The sequence below is a fragment of the Rhineura floridana genome, chromosome 1 (genome assembly GCF_030035675.1).
Source record: "Rhineura floridana isolate rRhiFlo1 chromosome 1, rRhiFlo1.hap2, whole genome shotgun sequence".
Taxonomy (NCBI): Eukaryota; Metazoa; Chordata; class Lepidosauria; order Squamata; family Rhineuridae; genus Rhineura; species Rhineura floridana.
This window is the reverse complement of record NC_084480.1, coordinates 9,764,539-9,780,996: the sequence shown is the minus strand read 5'-3', so window position 1 is coordinate 9,780,996 and position 16,458 is coordinate 9,764,539. Positions and strand designations below refer to the sequence as shown.

Genomic DNA, 16,458 nt, shown 5'->3' with positions numbered 1-16,458 from the left:
CATGAATAATGCCACATGTGTAGCAATACAGAATTGGGTTAGGTTATCCAGATATGGTCCACTATCAAAGTATGTGCATGATACATTTGGTCATATCATTGTTGGCTGTATTAGTTGACATTATGATATATTACTTTTCAGACATTTTATTTTATTTGTACACACACACACAAACACACACAAATTGTTCGAAATTAAAGTTGAACATTTTTATGTATTTATTTTATTACTTTGGTATCCATATTTTGCATATCTGGATAACCTAATCCAATTCTGCATTGCTATCCATTTGGGTAGGTTGAGTCTATATTTCCTTGTTTTTCCATCTTAATGTCACATGTGTTCTGGCCTTCAGGCTGCAAGGGTGCTAAATTCAAACCCAGTCAAACTCAGTCTGCAATATGGATTTAAGTGCCTTTAAGATTTTACAGCTGGCTCTGATGTCAGCACCTTGGACAGCTCCTTGAAAGTTTGGACTAAAACCCGGAGCAGATTCGCTGCCCCACTGACATTGGAGCCACCAGCCTCCACCGGTTTCAGGACTGTAGCGTGTGTATAGCAGAGTGTTTTAAAAGATTTTAAACGGCACATGCGCACAGGAAGGAAACGACAGCACGATGAAAATGTCGACCCAGTGTGCGGCAGCTGTGAAAAAGGCAAATTCCATGCTAGGGATAATTAGGAAAGGTATTGAAAATAAAACAGCCGATATCATAATGCCGTTGTATAAATCTATGGTGCGGCCGCATTTGGAATACTGTGTACAGTTCTGGTCGCCTCATCTCAAAAAGGATATTATAGAGTTGGAAAAGGTTCAGAAGAGGGCAACCAGAATGATCAAGGGGATGGAGCGACTCCCTTATGAGGAAAGGTTGCAGCATTTGGGGCTTTTTAGTTTAGAGAAAAGGCGGGTCAGAGGAGACATGATAGAAGTGTATAAAATTATGCATGGCATTGAGAAAGTGGATAGAGAAAAGTTCTTCTCCCTCTCTCATAATACTAGAACTCGTGGACATTCAAAGAAGCGGAATGTTGGAAGATTCAGGACAGACAAAAGGAAGTACTTCTTTACTCAGCGCATAGTTAAACTATGGAATTTGCTCCCACAAGATGCAGTAATGGCCACCAGCTTGGATGGCTTTAAAAGAAGATTAGACAAATTCATGGAGGACAGGGCTATCAATGGCTACTAGCCGTGATGGCTGTGCTGTGCCACCCTAGTCAGAGGCAGCATGCTTCTGAAAACCAGTTGCCGGAAGCCTCAGGAGGGGAGAGTGTTCTTGCACTCGGGTCCTGCTTGCGGGCTTCCCCCGGGCACCTGGTTGGCCACTGTGAGAACAGGATGCTGGACTAGATGGGCCACTGGCCTGATCCAGCAGGCTCTTCTTATGTTCTTATGAAATAAAAAAGAAATCCATTCATATTATGCATGTTTTGATATCTGTGTATAAAAAAAGCAGGGAATTATTTAAATGTAATTTGGTTACTTGCCTTTTCCTGATGAGTAAGGTAATATCGGAATTTCCACACAAGGTCTTGTTCCTCATACGTCAGCTGCTTCGTTGGCGGATAACTCACTATGATCTAAATAAGAGATTGGTTTTGTTTATGTATCTAGCCCTTAATATCCCAAGGGACCCAGGGGATGGGGGGGGGGTGTTTCAGTGTTACATCTTAAAAATAAAGACATCTGAAATAATACACATTAAAAAAGCCCACCTGCCTCTTAAAACGTTTAACTTCGGCTGCTAGGAGTCCCCAGCCCTCCTGTCTTCAAAAACAAGGTCATACAACACTTTTTGATTTGGCGTGAACACCTTTTTTTAAAAAAGAGACTTAGATAGTGAGTGTGCAGTTACAGCTTCAGGGCAAGCTTCAAAAAAAGTTACATCTGGCGTAATAAAGCAAGAAACTTTTCCTGTGCAAGCCTCCCCTGTTGGAGGCAGTATGCTTCCAAACACCTGTTGCTGGAAAACACAGTTAGGGAGAGCACTGTTGCACTCATGCCCTTCTTGTGGGCCTCACAGAGGCATCAGGTTGGTCGCTGGACTGGATGGGCCACTGGCCTGATCCGGCAGGGCTCTTCTTAAGTTCTTAACATGGGTTCTCCAAAAATAGGATAGCAGTGGTGGCGTTTCTGTGTGTGTGGTTTTGTGTGTGTACAAGCCAGACAGAATCATAGAATAGTAGAGTTGGAAGGGGCCTATAAGGCCATCAAGTCCAACCCCCTGCGCAATGCAGGAATGCAAATCACAGCATGAAGAATGACAAATGGAAACCACAGATAGGGAAGAGTTCAGAAACTGGAGGACAGCATCCGCTGAAGGTGCGGCTCAGATGATAGAATCACAGAATCGTAGAGTTGGAAGGGGCCTATGAGGCCATCGAGTCCAGCCCCCTGCTCAATGCAGGAATCCAAATCAAAGCATTCCAGACAGATGGCTGTCCAGCTGCCTCTTGAATGCCTCCTGTGTCGGAGAGCCCACTATCTCTCTAGGTAATTGGTTCCATTGTCATATGGCTCTAACAGTTAGGAAGTTTTTCCTGATATCCAGTTGAAATCTGGCTTCCTGCAAATTGAACCCATTATTTTGTGTCCTGCACTCTGGGACGATTGAGAAGAGATCCTGGCCCTCCTCTATGTGACAACCTTTCATGTACTTGAAGAGTGCTATCATATCTCCCCTCAGTCTTCTCTTCCCCAGGTTAAACATGCCCAGTTCTTTCAGTCTCTCCTCATAGGGCTTGGTTTCCAGTCCCCTGATCATCTTTGTTGCCCTCCTCTGAACCCGTTCCAGTTTGTCTGCATCCTTCTTGAAGTGCGGAGACCAGAACTGGACGCAGTACTCAAGATGAGGCCTAACCAGTGCTGAATAGAGCGGCACTAGTACTAGCGCGATTTGGAAACTATACTTCTGTTAATGCAGCCTAATATCGCATTTGCCTTTTTTACAGCCACATCACACTGTTGGCTCATATTCAGCTTGTGATCAACGACAATTCCAAGATCCTACTCACATGTCGTACTGCTGAGCTAAGTATCCCCCATCTTATAACTGTGCATTTGGTTTCTTTTTCCTAAGTGTAGAACTTTGCATTTATCCCTGTTGAATTTCATTCTGTTGTTTTCAGTCCAATGCTCCAGCCTATCAAGGTCCCTTTGAATTTTCTTTCTGTCTTCCACAGTATTAGCTATGCCCCCCAACTTTGTATCATCTGCAAATTTGATAAGCATGATTTGTACCTCCTCATCCAAGTCGTTAATAAAAATGCTGAAGAGCACTGGGCCCAGGACCGAGCCCTGTGGTACCCCACTCGTTACTTCCGCCCAGTTTGAGAAGGAACCATTGATAAGCACTCTTTGAGTACAATTCTGGAGCCAACTGTGGATCCATCTGATAGTTGTTCCATCCAGCCCACATTTAGCTAGCTTGCTAATCAGAATATCAGAATATCCTGATCCAGATGTCTGCTTAACATCACCCGGCCCTCCGTGCTCATTGCCCACTTCTTCAAAACTTCTCCAGAACCCAGACTTAAAGAGATCCTTTATGGGAGAGAGGGGGACATGCTGTGAATCAGCATCAACCCACTTCCTAAATTTCTAAAGGGGTTGCCTCTTCTAGCCTCACAGACCTCCTCAAGAGAAAAGTCCAGCAGACTTGGAATGTCCTTAAAATAGATTATGGACCTCTGTAGGAAAACATTTTTGCTACCTCTCTCTTTCTTTTTTTAAGATGAAGAGGGCCAACAGTGTCTCCTCGTTTTCTGTCTTCTCTTCTTCTGCCCAGCAAAACCCCCACTGACTGCCGCTCAGTTCTACAGTCTGTACTCTCTGCACCACCTCAGCCTGCTTCTTTCAAACACTTGGGCTGGGCATTCCACAGTGGACTAGCTTCATCACCAACACCATCACCCTGCCCTATTGCTTTGAGGATTCTCCTCAGCACCAACATCAGGAGCCTCTCCCCTTGAAGCTACCACTTCCCTTCCATTCACATACTTAACTGACACTGCATTTTACCTGTTCTTCCATCTCTCTTCCCTTACTTTGGAATTCACCCTAGCTTCTTCATATGGCCATGGTTAGAGCTAGGTACAGGCACATTCCAATAAACTGAAGCCAGAGCCCTACCATCTCTGATCTCCAGTCTCCCAGGACATCAGAGAAAGGCCAATACATCTCTCAAAGTGTCTGATCTGCAATGAAGTTGACAAGGTGCGCCTGGTGCCAACACTGTTATCTTTTCAGCAACAGGTCAAGACTTTCCTCTTCTCCCAGGCATTTTAGCATGTGTTCTTAAATGGTTTTTAAAAATGTATTTTTAAATTTGTATATTTGTTTTTAACGTTTTTAATTGTTGTAAACCGCCCAGAGAGCTTCAGCTATGGGGCGGTATACAAATGCAATAAATAAATAAATAAAATAAGCTGGCAAAATGGGAGTTCAGAAGAACTTGGTTTGAAGGATTGCTTTCAAACCATGGTTTGGGCTAACTTTGGTTTGGCATGATGTCAAAATTACCAAATCATAGCTTTGTCTGCCGCTCTGCCTTCAGAGGTCAACTCACTGCAGGAGAGCTGAGAAGCAGGGAAATAAAAGGTCCAAACCAGGGCTTGACTGTCCCATTTGGAAACAATGGTTGAGATTCTAAGCTATGGTCAGCGCAAGCCATGAACTGGTGTGATGTCGAAATCTAGCCTGTTTGAGAGGGTAAGACGCACCACACTAACTGCCAGTCGACAATATTCAGCATCCATTCAAAGAGGGGCGGGGGGATAGCAACGTACATTAAGCTGATCTCGGGTGGCAGCGTTGGGCTTGAGATCATGATCAGAAGGTCCGCTTCTTAAGCTCCGAGCAAGCTTGTGGTGTTTGCTTTCCACTAAGTTTTCCTTAAAAAAAAAAAAGAAGAGTTAGAAAAGAAACGCCGCTGCAATATAATCACAATGAGATGCCAGTTCTGGTCAGACTTGATGAGTATTTAAACAAAGTCTTGGGAGTTCTGCCTGCTCTGGAGTTTTATGCTAAGAGTGCCACAGAAAGCATTGTTATCCTTAACATAAAATTAGAATCAGAGATGGAAGGTACCTTAGAGGTCAACTAGTCCAACCTCCTGCTCAACGCAGGATCTGCAATGCAGGGTGCATTTACAGCATCCCTCTCAGATTGCTACCAGAGGCTGCTTAAATATCTCCAGTGCAGGAGAATCTACCATCTCCCAAGGCAACCTGTTCCACAGTTTACAGCTGCTACAGTTAAAAAAATTTGCCTCTGTGTATCTAACCAAGGTGATCATGGCTTGGGCAAAGATCCTCCCCATCATATGGTACCTGATCGTTTTAACTGAGGGTGCCAGGGACTGAACTCAAGACTCCCTGCTCATAAAACATGTGCTCTAACACTGAACTATACTCCCTCCCTGCATCTGCTTTCATTTGAGCGTGGCAAATGGGGCGGACAGTTGGAACATGCTGCCGGGCCCAGGTGCCGGGAGTGCAAACAAGACCTCTGTGGATACCTCTCTGGCTTCCCGCTCAAAGGCGGGCGCCTCTTCCCTCAGCCTCCTGGGAGCATATTCTGACAGCAAGGACAGTAAAAGTGACTGACCACCCCTGGTTGAGGGAGTGAGTAGCCTGTGGCTATTTATTATTATTATTATTATTATTATTATTATTATTATTATTATTATTATTATTAATAATAATAATAATAATAATATGCTGTATTGTACGTAGCTCAGAGTGGCTGGGTGACCAGCCAGATGAGCGTCTAACAAATTGAATAAATAAATAAATAAAAATACCACAGAGATATTCAGATCTTGCAATATGATTGCTGTTTTCCAAATGCCTTTCTTCTCTTTCATTCTGACCCATATCTATAGTCACTCAAGCTTAATAACCTGATCTAGCCTGAACGCCAGACTTGGACAGGTAGCACTAGTTTAAAATGCAAACAAGCAACTTAAAAGTTCCAAATCAAACTGGGACAACGTCCTGGTTCACACATAAAACCAAGCCATGGTTTGTGTAACCTAACTGTTGTATGTTTGAACGTGCGAACCCAGCCCAGTAGGCCACCTTTGGTTTGGTTTGTTGTTGGCTTATGAACCGTGGCTTGTTATAACTATGATTTTGCATTATGTCCAAACCTAGTGTGAAGGAATTCACTCGGAGACTTTCATAGCAGATTTTCAAGATTATTCGTACAGTGCTGGAGAGCCAGCAGGAAACTGCACTGACTCCAACTCTCTAGGAAACAGTTTTTCAAAGAACGACTTCAGCAGATGAAACTCTAGCATTTCGAGCATGCGTAATACATAGAACATTCTTTAGTTCAAAGCATTCTGATTATAAATTGCTAGGACATGTTGTTAGGGAGTAGTAGGGATGCTGTTAGGGAGTACTTGCTAGCTAAAAGGTGTTACACTTGGAAGCATATTTTCAGCTACCCAGGATCCTGAACATCCCGATTATTGATTCCACACTAGCCATGGGTTTGTTTTGGCCGCCCAACTCCAGATGCTTGCCAAGCTACAAAGGCTCAAGGAAAGAGCAGCTGGAAAACAAACCATGCTATGGAGACACAAGCCATGACTTGTTTGCTCAGCTGTCAGATGGCTCTTGGATTGTTGAACAAACCATTGTTAAAACAAACCACGGTTTAGCATTATTTGTACAAATACAGCCAACATCACAAATTTTAATGTTAGAAACTAGAACCTCTTAAGCATTGCCCTCCCAGACATCAACCTGTATAAAAATAAGGCCCATAATGAGTTTGTGCAAAAGCTTCTAGAGAAATTCAGCAGTATTAGGGGAACAATTCCCAGAAATGCGCACAAGAGAAAATCATTTTGGCATATGCAAGTCATAATCAACTTTTGAATTCCCATTTCTATATTAAGACACTTGGTGCAGTTCAGCATCATCTTGTTGTGCTATGAACTACGTTGCACAGAAAATTACTTACCATAGACATCTGGGGATCTGGAACCTTAACAATCTCGGAGCTCGTTAAAATGGGAGATGACTCATCGCCGTCCTAGGTGGCAAAGTCATTCAAGAAGGAACATTAAATCTCTCAGGTTATAAGGATCAGTATGACAGGTCAATGGCAGTTGATGTGTTCCAGAGGCAAGATTTACAAACTCAGCTGCTAAGCCTCAGTGTCTTGCTGAAAAGAACAGCCAATGCCAAAGCATGGCTGGAAAGGAGAGGAAAAGTGGCAATCCAACCTTCTGGGAAAAGAGACACACAACCCAACAAAGTAATCAGACTGAACGGAAGCATGTTTTGAAATACCAGATGGCTAGGTTTTGCTATCAAGGACCTAGTAGGTGCACCTGTACACATCCAAGGCCAAAGCTATTTTATGATATCTCTTGTAATGTTTTATAAAAAACACTGTCTTCTCTTTGAACAGCAGATCCCCATTCTATAGCCAAGAGGGTCTTCTCCCACAATCCCTCCCCGTTCTTTTAAGATTATCTGCAGAAAACCTATTGATAACCCTACTATTCATTATGCTGGTGGCCATATCAGAATAGGCTTTCTTTTCCCCAGTAATGGCCTCCAAATTATGGAATCGACAACCTGCCAAGGCCTGATGGATCCAGGACTTAAAACAGGGTGTAAAAACTTCCTTATTTAGCCAAGGTTTCTGCAGCTGATATCCTTTTCACTCATGTTTGCATTGCTATCATATACTTTGCGTTCATCTCTCTCCCTCGCTCAGTTTGGATGGAAATTGTTTTATTATTTATTTATTACAATTTGTCAATTCAACAAGCACAAAAACATGCAATTTTTAAATTATATTATTTTTTAAAATACACTATATTGTTATATGACATTGTTTTGTTTTCTTTACATGTCATAATATGATTATGTCCTCTATGAAGATAATAATATCCCTTAAACGAAGCATTATAAGCCAATAAGCTAACTGATTCATCTCAGAGATAATTCTGAGTCTGTTCCCTGATCCACTGGGTTGCAAATGAGCAAATTCAAACCCTGATTAGATCCCCAAATTAACACCTAGCATACTTGTATCTACATATGTGAGAGGAAAATCATGAAACATGTAGCGTGGATATGATCCATTCACTTTTGGGACTAGCATTCCTCTCCATCCTCCTAACCAAAGATCACCTTAAATAAAAGATTCCCGCAAGATTTATTTAGAAAAGCTTTAAATTAATGGGATGGGGAGGTTAGCGGGGGGGGGGGGGAAGGACAGAGGAAAGCTGGGGCAATAAATCCAAGACTTCTTAAAATTACTTGCACTTATTAAAATTCTATAAACCTGAAGCGCATTATGTGAATGATTGGAACGCGTAATCACATTGCAACGTTTGTATTTGATTTGCACGTACCTGTGAGAATCTGCCACCTGCTATCCTAGAAGAAACAAATATTCCACCCCCAGTGCACAAGGGGGGACATGCAAATGCACTTGCCTGGTGCTTGAAATAGAATAAATAAAAATGTAAAAAAACCCCACAAATGTCATCTACCTTCTCGTAATATACTATCCCGTACTCTTTGTCATCACACTTCGCACAGCGGAATTCAATCATCAAGTACATAAAATTGGAACTGCGCTTTTCACTCTGAAAGTAAAGAGAAAGAGACAAAGATTTAATGCCAGGGTAAGCAGAGAAGGGAACACCAGTGCTTGGAATTCCGGGCGTAATAGGGAAAGAACCAGCTGTCTTTCCATGCGGGGAACTTACAGATCAGATTGTGTGCTACTGCAACACAGAGTAATAGCCCATAACCCGGATGGGTAGACCTTCTGAGGCTTCCAAAGTGGATGCAATGAAGGTAGGTGGGGAAAAGCACCATGACAGCAGACTATAGATGCCGTAAAGAATGCAAGCAGGGAGCCTCTGTCTCTGGGTAGACCCTCTAATCCAGGTGTGGAGAACCTTGGCTCCTCCAGATGTTGCAGATCTGGCGCTTCCTTCAGCCCCAGCAAGTATGGCCAATAGCCAGGGATGATGGGAGCTGTCACTCAGCAACACTGGGAGGCTCCCCACACCTGTTCTAATTTACTGGTCTTCAACCGGTGAGTCGGGACCCTATACAGGATTGTGGCTGGATGTAAGGGTGGGTTGTAACAACAATGCTGACACCATGCTAATACATCGTAAAAAAGAAATGGGTCCCCAGATGCATGTTCGGGTCAAAGATGAGTCTCGGGTCTGAAAAAAACTGGAAGCTTCTGCACTAATCGATCTACACAGGTAAGACAAAGGCTGCCACCCAACACTCAAGTAAGGGGGAAGGGGGGCAGGAGAGTTAAGAAACAAAATCCCTAAATCAAGTATAAAGATATGGGACTGTTTTATTGGATGGATGCTGCTGCTAATGTATTTTATGTTGTTGTATTAGAAAGGCCTTAGCTCTCTGGTAGAGCACACGGCCCTGGTTTCAGATGCCGGATTCAACAGCTGACACCTCCAGGAAGGGCTGCTAGAGACTCCCTGCCCAAAATCCTGGAGAGCTGCTGCCATCCAGTGTAGACAATACTGAGCTGAACAGAACATTGGTCGGACTCGGCACAACACAGCTTCCTATGTTCCTACTGTTGGACTCTTTTCACTGCATGCCACACCTTGAGGGCCAATGAGAATCAAACTCCCCCCTAAACATAATTATATTTTTATTTTTATTGGGGAAGGGGCGTAGCTCAGTGGCAGAGCATCTGCCTTGCCTGCAGCAGGTCCCATGTTCAATCCCTGGCATCTCTAGATACGACTGGGAGAGAATATTGTCTGAAACCCTGGGGAGTTGCTGACGGTCAGTGTAGGTAGTACTGAGCTAGAGGAATCGATGGGCTGCTCAGTATAAAGCAGTTCCTAACCTGCCCTTCACGGAAGCCGATCCTTTTAATTACTGGGCTTTTAATTGGGAAACCCCAGAGCAGTGTTTGAGGCCTGAGGACTAGCGTGCTAAGCTGCCCTCTGGAGTGCGGGGTGGAGGCTGGCTGGATCCCCTGAATTGCAGGCATGCTAGTTCGTCAAGATTTCTGCATCAGCAAGGCTTGAAAGCCCGTTCGGAGCTTGATGTACCCTGCAACCTACCTCATTAATCATCTCGATTTCTCGAAAGGTCAGTCTGTCCAACCAGTCTACTTTGACCATGTGGCCTTGCCGGTGAGATTTGGTGAGCTGCCACAGGTGGTTAAAAAAAGAGACAGACAGACAGAGATGGATTATTTCAAATTGTTACGCAGGAGGAATCATCCTCAGATCTGTCATTTTGGAGACAATGGTGAGAAAGAATGGTTTAAATATATTAAATATGCTCGACACATATTTCAAGCTGGAAACTGCCAGCGTGTTCCCCAAATGCAGAGTGTGTTAATCAAAGGTGTGTGGCGGAAGAGAGAGGCACAGTTAACCTATTCAGAAAGGTCACAGTCCACCTAGTGTTCAGTCCTAAGGATTTTAATAGGACAGATGCGCAGTGGAATACCAACCATGCGTCCCCAAGGAGGAGGCCACACTGAGTTCAAAGGGGATTGCTCTATAGGAAGTATGCTTAGCATTGCAACTTCTAGCGCATGCTTAATCTTCCTATTGGAATCCATGTTACTGAAGAGGAATGGGGGCGGGAAGCATTTGCAATATGCTTATTGCTGAGAGCCAAAGTTGCTGATGCCAGGAGCCATGTACTCAATATTACTTAAGCTGAATCAGGGTTTGTATAGAAATCAGAACAGTAGGGGCGAACCACAGACATCTTGGTTGAGTCGCGTTCATAGGCCTTCTCTGATCAGACCAAGGTCCATCCGGTCCAGCATTTTGTCTTCAGGAGGTAAATGTGGCCTCTTGGATATCCTTTTGTGACACTTCCAAGAGCTAAGCCCACCTTTTCTTGCTAGTCCCCAGTGTCTTCTGTTCAGAGATACTCTGTCTCTGAACCTGGAAGCTTAACTATTATGAATAATTGACTTCGATACACTTATGAAGCTTTAAAGCCAGCTAAGCTACCGGCCATCACTATGTTCTTGCTGCAGTGAGTTTCATAGGTTAATTTCACTGGTGCAATAGCTGGAAGGGTACAGAAGGTGCTTGATGGCCACAAAGATATTTGTTTCCAAACAGTGTCCAACCACCATCTCTTTAAAGTTGTCTACCACTCCTTCAATCATTAATATATCCTTAGACACCTCCTTCTCCATTTGACCTGCTTTCTCCCAATTTCAGAGCAATCCTAACTTGCGGCTGCCACCATCGAGAAGCTGCAGCATGGCAGAGTTGCTGCAACATCCGTAGTCCGGCCATTCATGGCGACAGCAGCGGGGAGGCAGATTAGGAGTAATTCTTGCACCATCTTTAGGCTAACACAGCAAATGAACACAGATCAGGCCCTCCAGCAGGCAGCCCCAGCTGTGAGAGCAATTTGGGATCCAGCGGATCCTGGGCTAGCTTAGCCCCACCCTCAGAACTTTGACCAGCAGGATCACTGCTCCCATATTTGGCAAGTAAATGGGGGCGGTCTGGATGGTGGTGGTGGTGAAGCAACAGAGGGATCTTTCTGCCCAACCCAAAGCCTGCACAGCCTTGTGTACAGAAACTCAGAACCAAGTCTAAAATAACAGCGCAAGACTGACTGCGTCTAAATCTTTGAAGATTTGCAGATCTATAAATTGGTTGAGGTAAAATCTGTGCTGCATATAACCTTCACCTCAACAATCCTCATAGCTAAATATAGTGGCTTAGTCTAAGATTCATCATTTACATACTTAAGAGCTTCATTATATAGAAGAACAATATTCAAAATTTACTCAATTAGGAAAAAACATAGCATATAATGAGATCATTTAATTTCCACAATGCAACTCATCAGCCTGGGCTAGAGGAACAGCTAAACTAGAAGATATAATTGCTCAGTCAAAGGAATATTTTTTTTAAAAAAGCTGATGAGAGCAGAAGCTTTCAGACCCCATAGAAAGAGGGGAAGAACTACAGTTTGTTTGTTTGTTTTAAAGAACAGTTTGTTTGTTTTTTAATTCCCAAATGTTGTGCCGAGAGAGGGGCATGAAAAAAATGTGTCTTGAAAATAAGACCTCTTGGAAGACAATCTTACTCAAGTCACAAGTGATCCCCTATATGAATGAGCTGGTATAGCACAGTGGGGAGGAGAGCCTGGCTGGGAGTCCAGAGTCTGTGAGTTCAAATCCCCGCTCATGTCTCCTGGGTGTCAAGGGCCAGCTAAAGATCACCCCCACAGGGAGCGGCTCAGGGGTTACGTGCCCTGCCACCTGTGCAGCCGTGGGCGAGCTGCATAGTGCCAAGGAGCCCAGTTGCCCCCCAGCTGGCAGTTGCGGACAAGGAAGGGGCTGGCTTGTGCAGCTGTAGCAAGCTAAGCCAGCTGGGGAGGACTAGCCTCAGAGGGAGGCAATGGTAAACCTCCTCTGAATACCGCTTACCATGAACACACTATTCATAGGGTAGCCATAAGTCGGGATCGACTTGAAGGCAGTTGGGATATATACGGGCTATATTTATATAGCCGATGACATCATATTAAGGGGCAAATCATGTACCAGGATTCCATGACACCACCTGTACTCCACTGGTCAGACGCAGAAGCCTCAGGGGAACAGCCGCAACCCCATGGCAGAGCATCTGCTTTGCATGCAGAAGGCCCTACATTCAATCCTCAGCATCTCCAGGTACGTCTGGGAGACAGCCCCCTGCCTGAAACCCTGGAGAATAGCTGCCAGTCAGTGTAGACAGTACTGAGTTAGATGGACCAATGGTCTGACTCAGAATAAGGCCGCTCCCTACATTCCTCTCATGCTGTGAACCATGGGCTATCCCACAGTGGCAAAAGAGGACGCCTGCCCAACCGTCTGATATTGTATCTTTTTTATATACGAAATGCATTCTATTAGCAGCGTGGTGTGGTGGTTAGCGTATTGGACTAAGACTGTGGAGGCCCATGTTAAAATTCCCACTCAGCCATGAAGCTCACTGGATGACCTTGGACAGTCACTAACTCTTAGCCTACCTCACAGGGTTGTTAGGGGGAATACTATGGGAGGCGGGGAGAGAAAGAACAATGTGCACTGCCTTTAGGGAGAAGGGCCTTTAAGTAGCTGCCAGAAGAGTCTTTATGCCAAACTGCAACTTTTCCTGAACAGAGAAAACTTACCCACAGCTGCATCAGCAACCTCAAGGCTGGATTACTGCAAAGCACTCTACGCAGAGCTGCCTGCAAGGGTGGGTTGGTGCAAAATGCCTCAGCCAGACTGCAAAGTGATGTCAGGTGTGAGGCAGGTGCAAGCGTGGTTACAACGGATCTATTGGAAGCTTAAAGAGAGCTCCTAATTGTTCTTTTGCAAGTGGGGCTCCCCATCAGCGCTGATCAGGTCATCAGTGCCAACAGGGATTCCCAGTGAGTTCAGCTGCACTGGGGAGTTTTCCACTGAGAGCTTCCTAGTGCAGCTGATGGAATTGGAGGAAGAGGCTCAGATCCATGGCGCTTTCAATGAAACGGCTTCCTTGCAATGCTCCAATGTTAAACAGAGCTCTTTCCTCTGCACAGAGATGTCAAACCGTTTAACCACCAATGACCTGTTTGGGGGTTCACAGCAAGGTTCACTCCCACTGTCAATCAGATGATGGGCACTGAAAGTGTCCCTTCCAAGGAAGTTGCTGTAGCTGCCTATCAACTGCTTGAACTCTGAGACCAGATGATTGGTCCAACTGGTGGGTGGCCAGCAGTTGATGGCAGATTTAGGAATCTGGCTTGGCGACTAGATCCAGTTCCCAACACCCAACACAGGCCCTCCTGGGCCTTTGATGTGCTATACCAATTTTTACTGATTCTTAAATATGGAAGAAGCAAATGTTAACACCCTAATGGTGTTTGAAAGGATTATCTTTAAATTTATCATGTTGTACACTTCCCTGTTAACTTCTGATATATATACACACTATTTTAATAAATAATAAATTACTTGTGACCCACACACACACATACACACACCAGGTGAACTCAGCCCATCAGCCATGTATTATGGCTTGACAACAGCTTGTTTTTTGCAGTCCCAGACACACAGCCAAAACACATTCAGAAATACAATTTTAAATTTGCAGTGTGGAAGGCTCAGCACAAACAGAAATCCACACAGTCCAGATGCATGCATGCCACACTCTTCTGGGGTGCAGTTTTAGTTGCTAATATTAAAAGGAAGCAAAGGACAATGATAGGGAAGCAACCACTTTGTTTAACCCACCTATGCTTTTTTTGGGGGGGGGGTCATAACTGATCCCAAAGTGAAAATTAATAAATGTATTATTACCAACAACAACAACACCAGTGCCCCTTCATACTCTATGCATCCCTTTACAAATGTCCCAGGCTATGGTCTGAAGGTACATGAGGTCTGAAGGCACACGAGGCCAGCATCCTGCTGAAGCTAAGCAGGGTCATGTCTGGTCAGTGCCTGGATGGGAGACCGCCTGGGAACCACATGTAAGCCGCCTGGGGTTTCATGAAAAAGAAAGGCAGGGTATAAATGTAATTAATAAATAAATAAAATGATAAATAAATGTATGGGTGGATTGTTCTCCATTGTTTTAAATGCCACTCCCATTTGAAGGTTTCATTAAAATTGGATGTGGGTCAATTGACTGCAGTTAAACTGAATTAGGGCAGGTAGAATATTTCACATCTAAGGCAAGAGGGATCTAAATGACCCCAACGTGGTGAAAATGGTCATTTAACACCACAATAGCTACTTTGTGTTAAGATGATTCTAGTATTAATCATTCTGATGTTTTGCTTGTTTACTTATTATTTCCCAACAATCTGATTTGGAAGGGAAAATGCATAAGGTAATATATCTAGGGTCTGAGAGACCCCCATTGAAATCAGGACGATTACAGACAATGGTATTCTGAGTAACTGATTCAATAGTTTTCACTGTGATGTATACTGTTTTTATGAGAACTTACATTGGTCACTGATTAGATTTTTAAGCTGCCTAAATTCTTTTATTGTGGCAGCACCTACACTTTGGAAATCCCTGCTTTATTTATTTATTTATAAATATTTTTGCATACCACTATTTAATTTAAAAATATTAAAGGGGTTACAAGTTTTTTTAAAAAAACTGTACAGTAAAAACCATTAAAAATACAGCAAAAACAGAGTTCAACTATTGCAAAAAATAAATAAAAAATAATTGCCTGCATAAGCCTGGTGGAACAGAAAGGTTTTTAGCCATCATTCATAAGTAAAAACAGAAAGTGCCTGCTGAATCTCTGTTTCAGGACCTCCTAAAACACTTCCATTTAGGCAAGCCTATCCAGACACAGAGATGCGGATGTGTTTTAATCTCTTTTAAGTTCATTGCCGATTTTCATTTTCTTTTAACTGTTTTTAACTGGTTTGCTTGATATTTTAATATTTCTTATAGGTTTTGTTGCAATTAAGTGGCATATAAATTTGGCTAAATAAATAAAATAAAATCTATTATTTGTAGAGAAATACATTTTGGAAGGAAAAATGTTCTATGATTATATTTAGGTCTATCTGACCACAACAGGGGATTCATAAAATTTCTTTACAAGCATAAGAGGGCTAACAGGCATAAACAGGCAACTTCAGAATTGTGCTTTACAGCATATCTAAAGCTTTCCAATAATTAAGATGTTAGTCACCCAGCAGTTGCAACCATGCACTTTTTCAAAGACGGACACCAGCAAACCGTGACTTCTTGGCGCTGGTACTTACTTCCTCCAAATGTTCCTTGTCAGATGCCTACATTAAAGAGACCCATTAATTAGTCGTGAGCAGCGAAGGGGCAAACTATCTCCAGATCATTAAGCGGAATCTAATATTCTTCGCTTTCTCAGACGTTTTACATTGGCCTAATTGGCGAAAGATAATTCTGTCTGGACATAACTCTAATGCAGAATTAACGTTCCACAGAGCTCAACTAGATATGCAGGGAGTCGGAAGCACAGGGATCTAGGAAGCGTGTCCAACCACTGGCCCAATGGTCTACATCAGGGGTGGGAGACCCTTTTTTCCAGCAAGAGTGTCACATTGCCTTATTGGACAAACTTCCAAGGGTCATACTCTGGGAGTGGGCAGGGCCAGAGGCAAAAAAAGGAGAAGGAATGAATGGTAAGTTTACCTTTGTACAGTAGGCTAGTTTTTCTACACAGCATATCAGTCTCTATCCTCTGTCCAGGGGAGCAAGAGGCATCATCAGAATTCAAAGACACAGCTAGGCAAAAATATTCAAGGCGCAAAACACAGCCAGAGAGGAATGCGGCTGAGGGTGTGACGTTGGGAGTGTTCCCAAGGCCTCCAGATAGAGAGGCGCGGAGGGCCACATTTGGCCCCCGGACCTGAGGTTCCCCTCCCCTGATCTACACCACTTTGCAGTGGTTCTCCAGGGTTTCAGGCAGGAGACAT

The 16,458-nt window shown here is 43.7% G+C and overlaps 1 protein-coding gene across 4 annotated transcripts in view; it reads right to left on the bottom strand.

The window, feature by feature from the left end:
* PIK3C3 (phosphatidylinositol 3-kinase catalytic subunit type 3) overlaps positions 1 to 16,458 on the bottom strand; it is a 157,324-nt gene that overhangs the window by 116,180 nt on the left and 24,686 nt on the right. For 3 of the 4 annotated variants that reach the window (XM_061613420.1, XM_061613426.1, XM_061613411.1), the window contains exons 5-10: positions 15,769 to 15,795; positions 10,098 to 10,184; positions 8,526 to 8,621; positions 6,977 to 7,048; positions 4,792 to 4,896; positions 1,492 to 1,584 (exon numbers count right to left, since the gene is read on the bottom strand). In XM_061613420.1, the coding sequence (XP_061469404.1) occupies positions 1,492 to 1,584; positions 4,792 to 4,896; positions 6,977 to 7,048; positions 8,526 to 8,621; positions 10,098 to 10,184; positions 15,769 to 15,795 (480 nt within the window). The remainder of the gene's footprint in view (positions 1 to 1,491; positions 1,585 to 4,791; positions 4,897 to 6,976; positions 7,049 to 8,525; positions 8,622 to 10,097; positions 10,185 to 15,768; positions 15,796 to 16,458) is intronic. The other variant, XM_061613416.1, reaches the window with a different exon arrangement.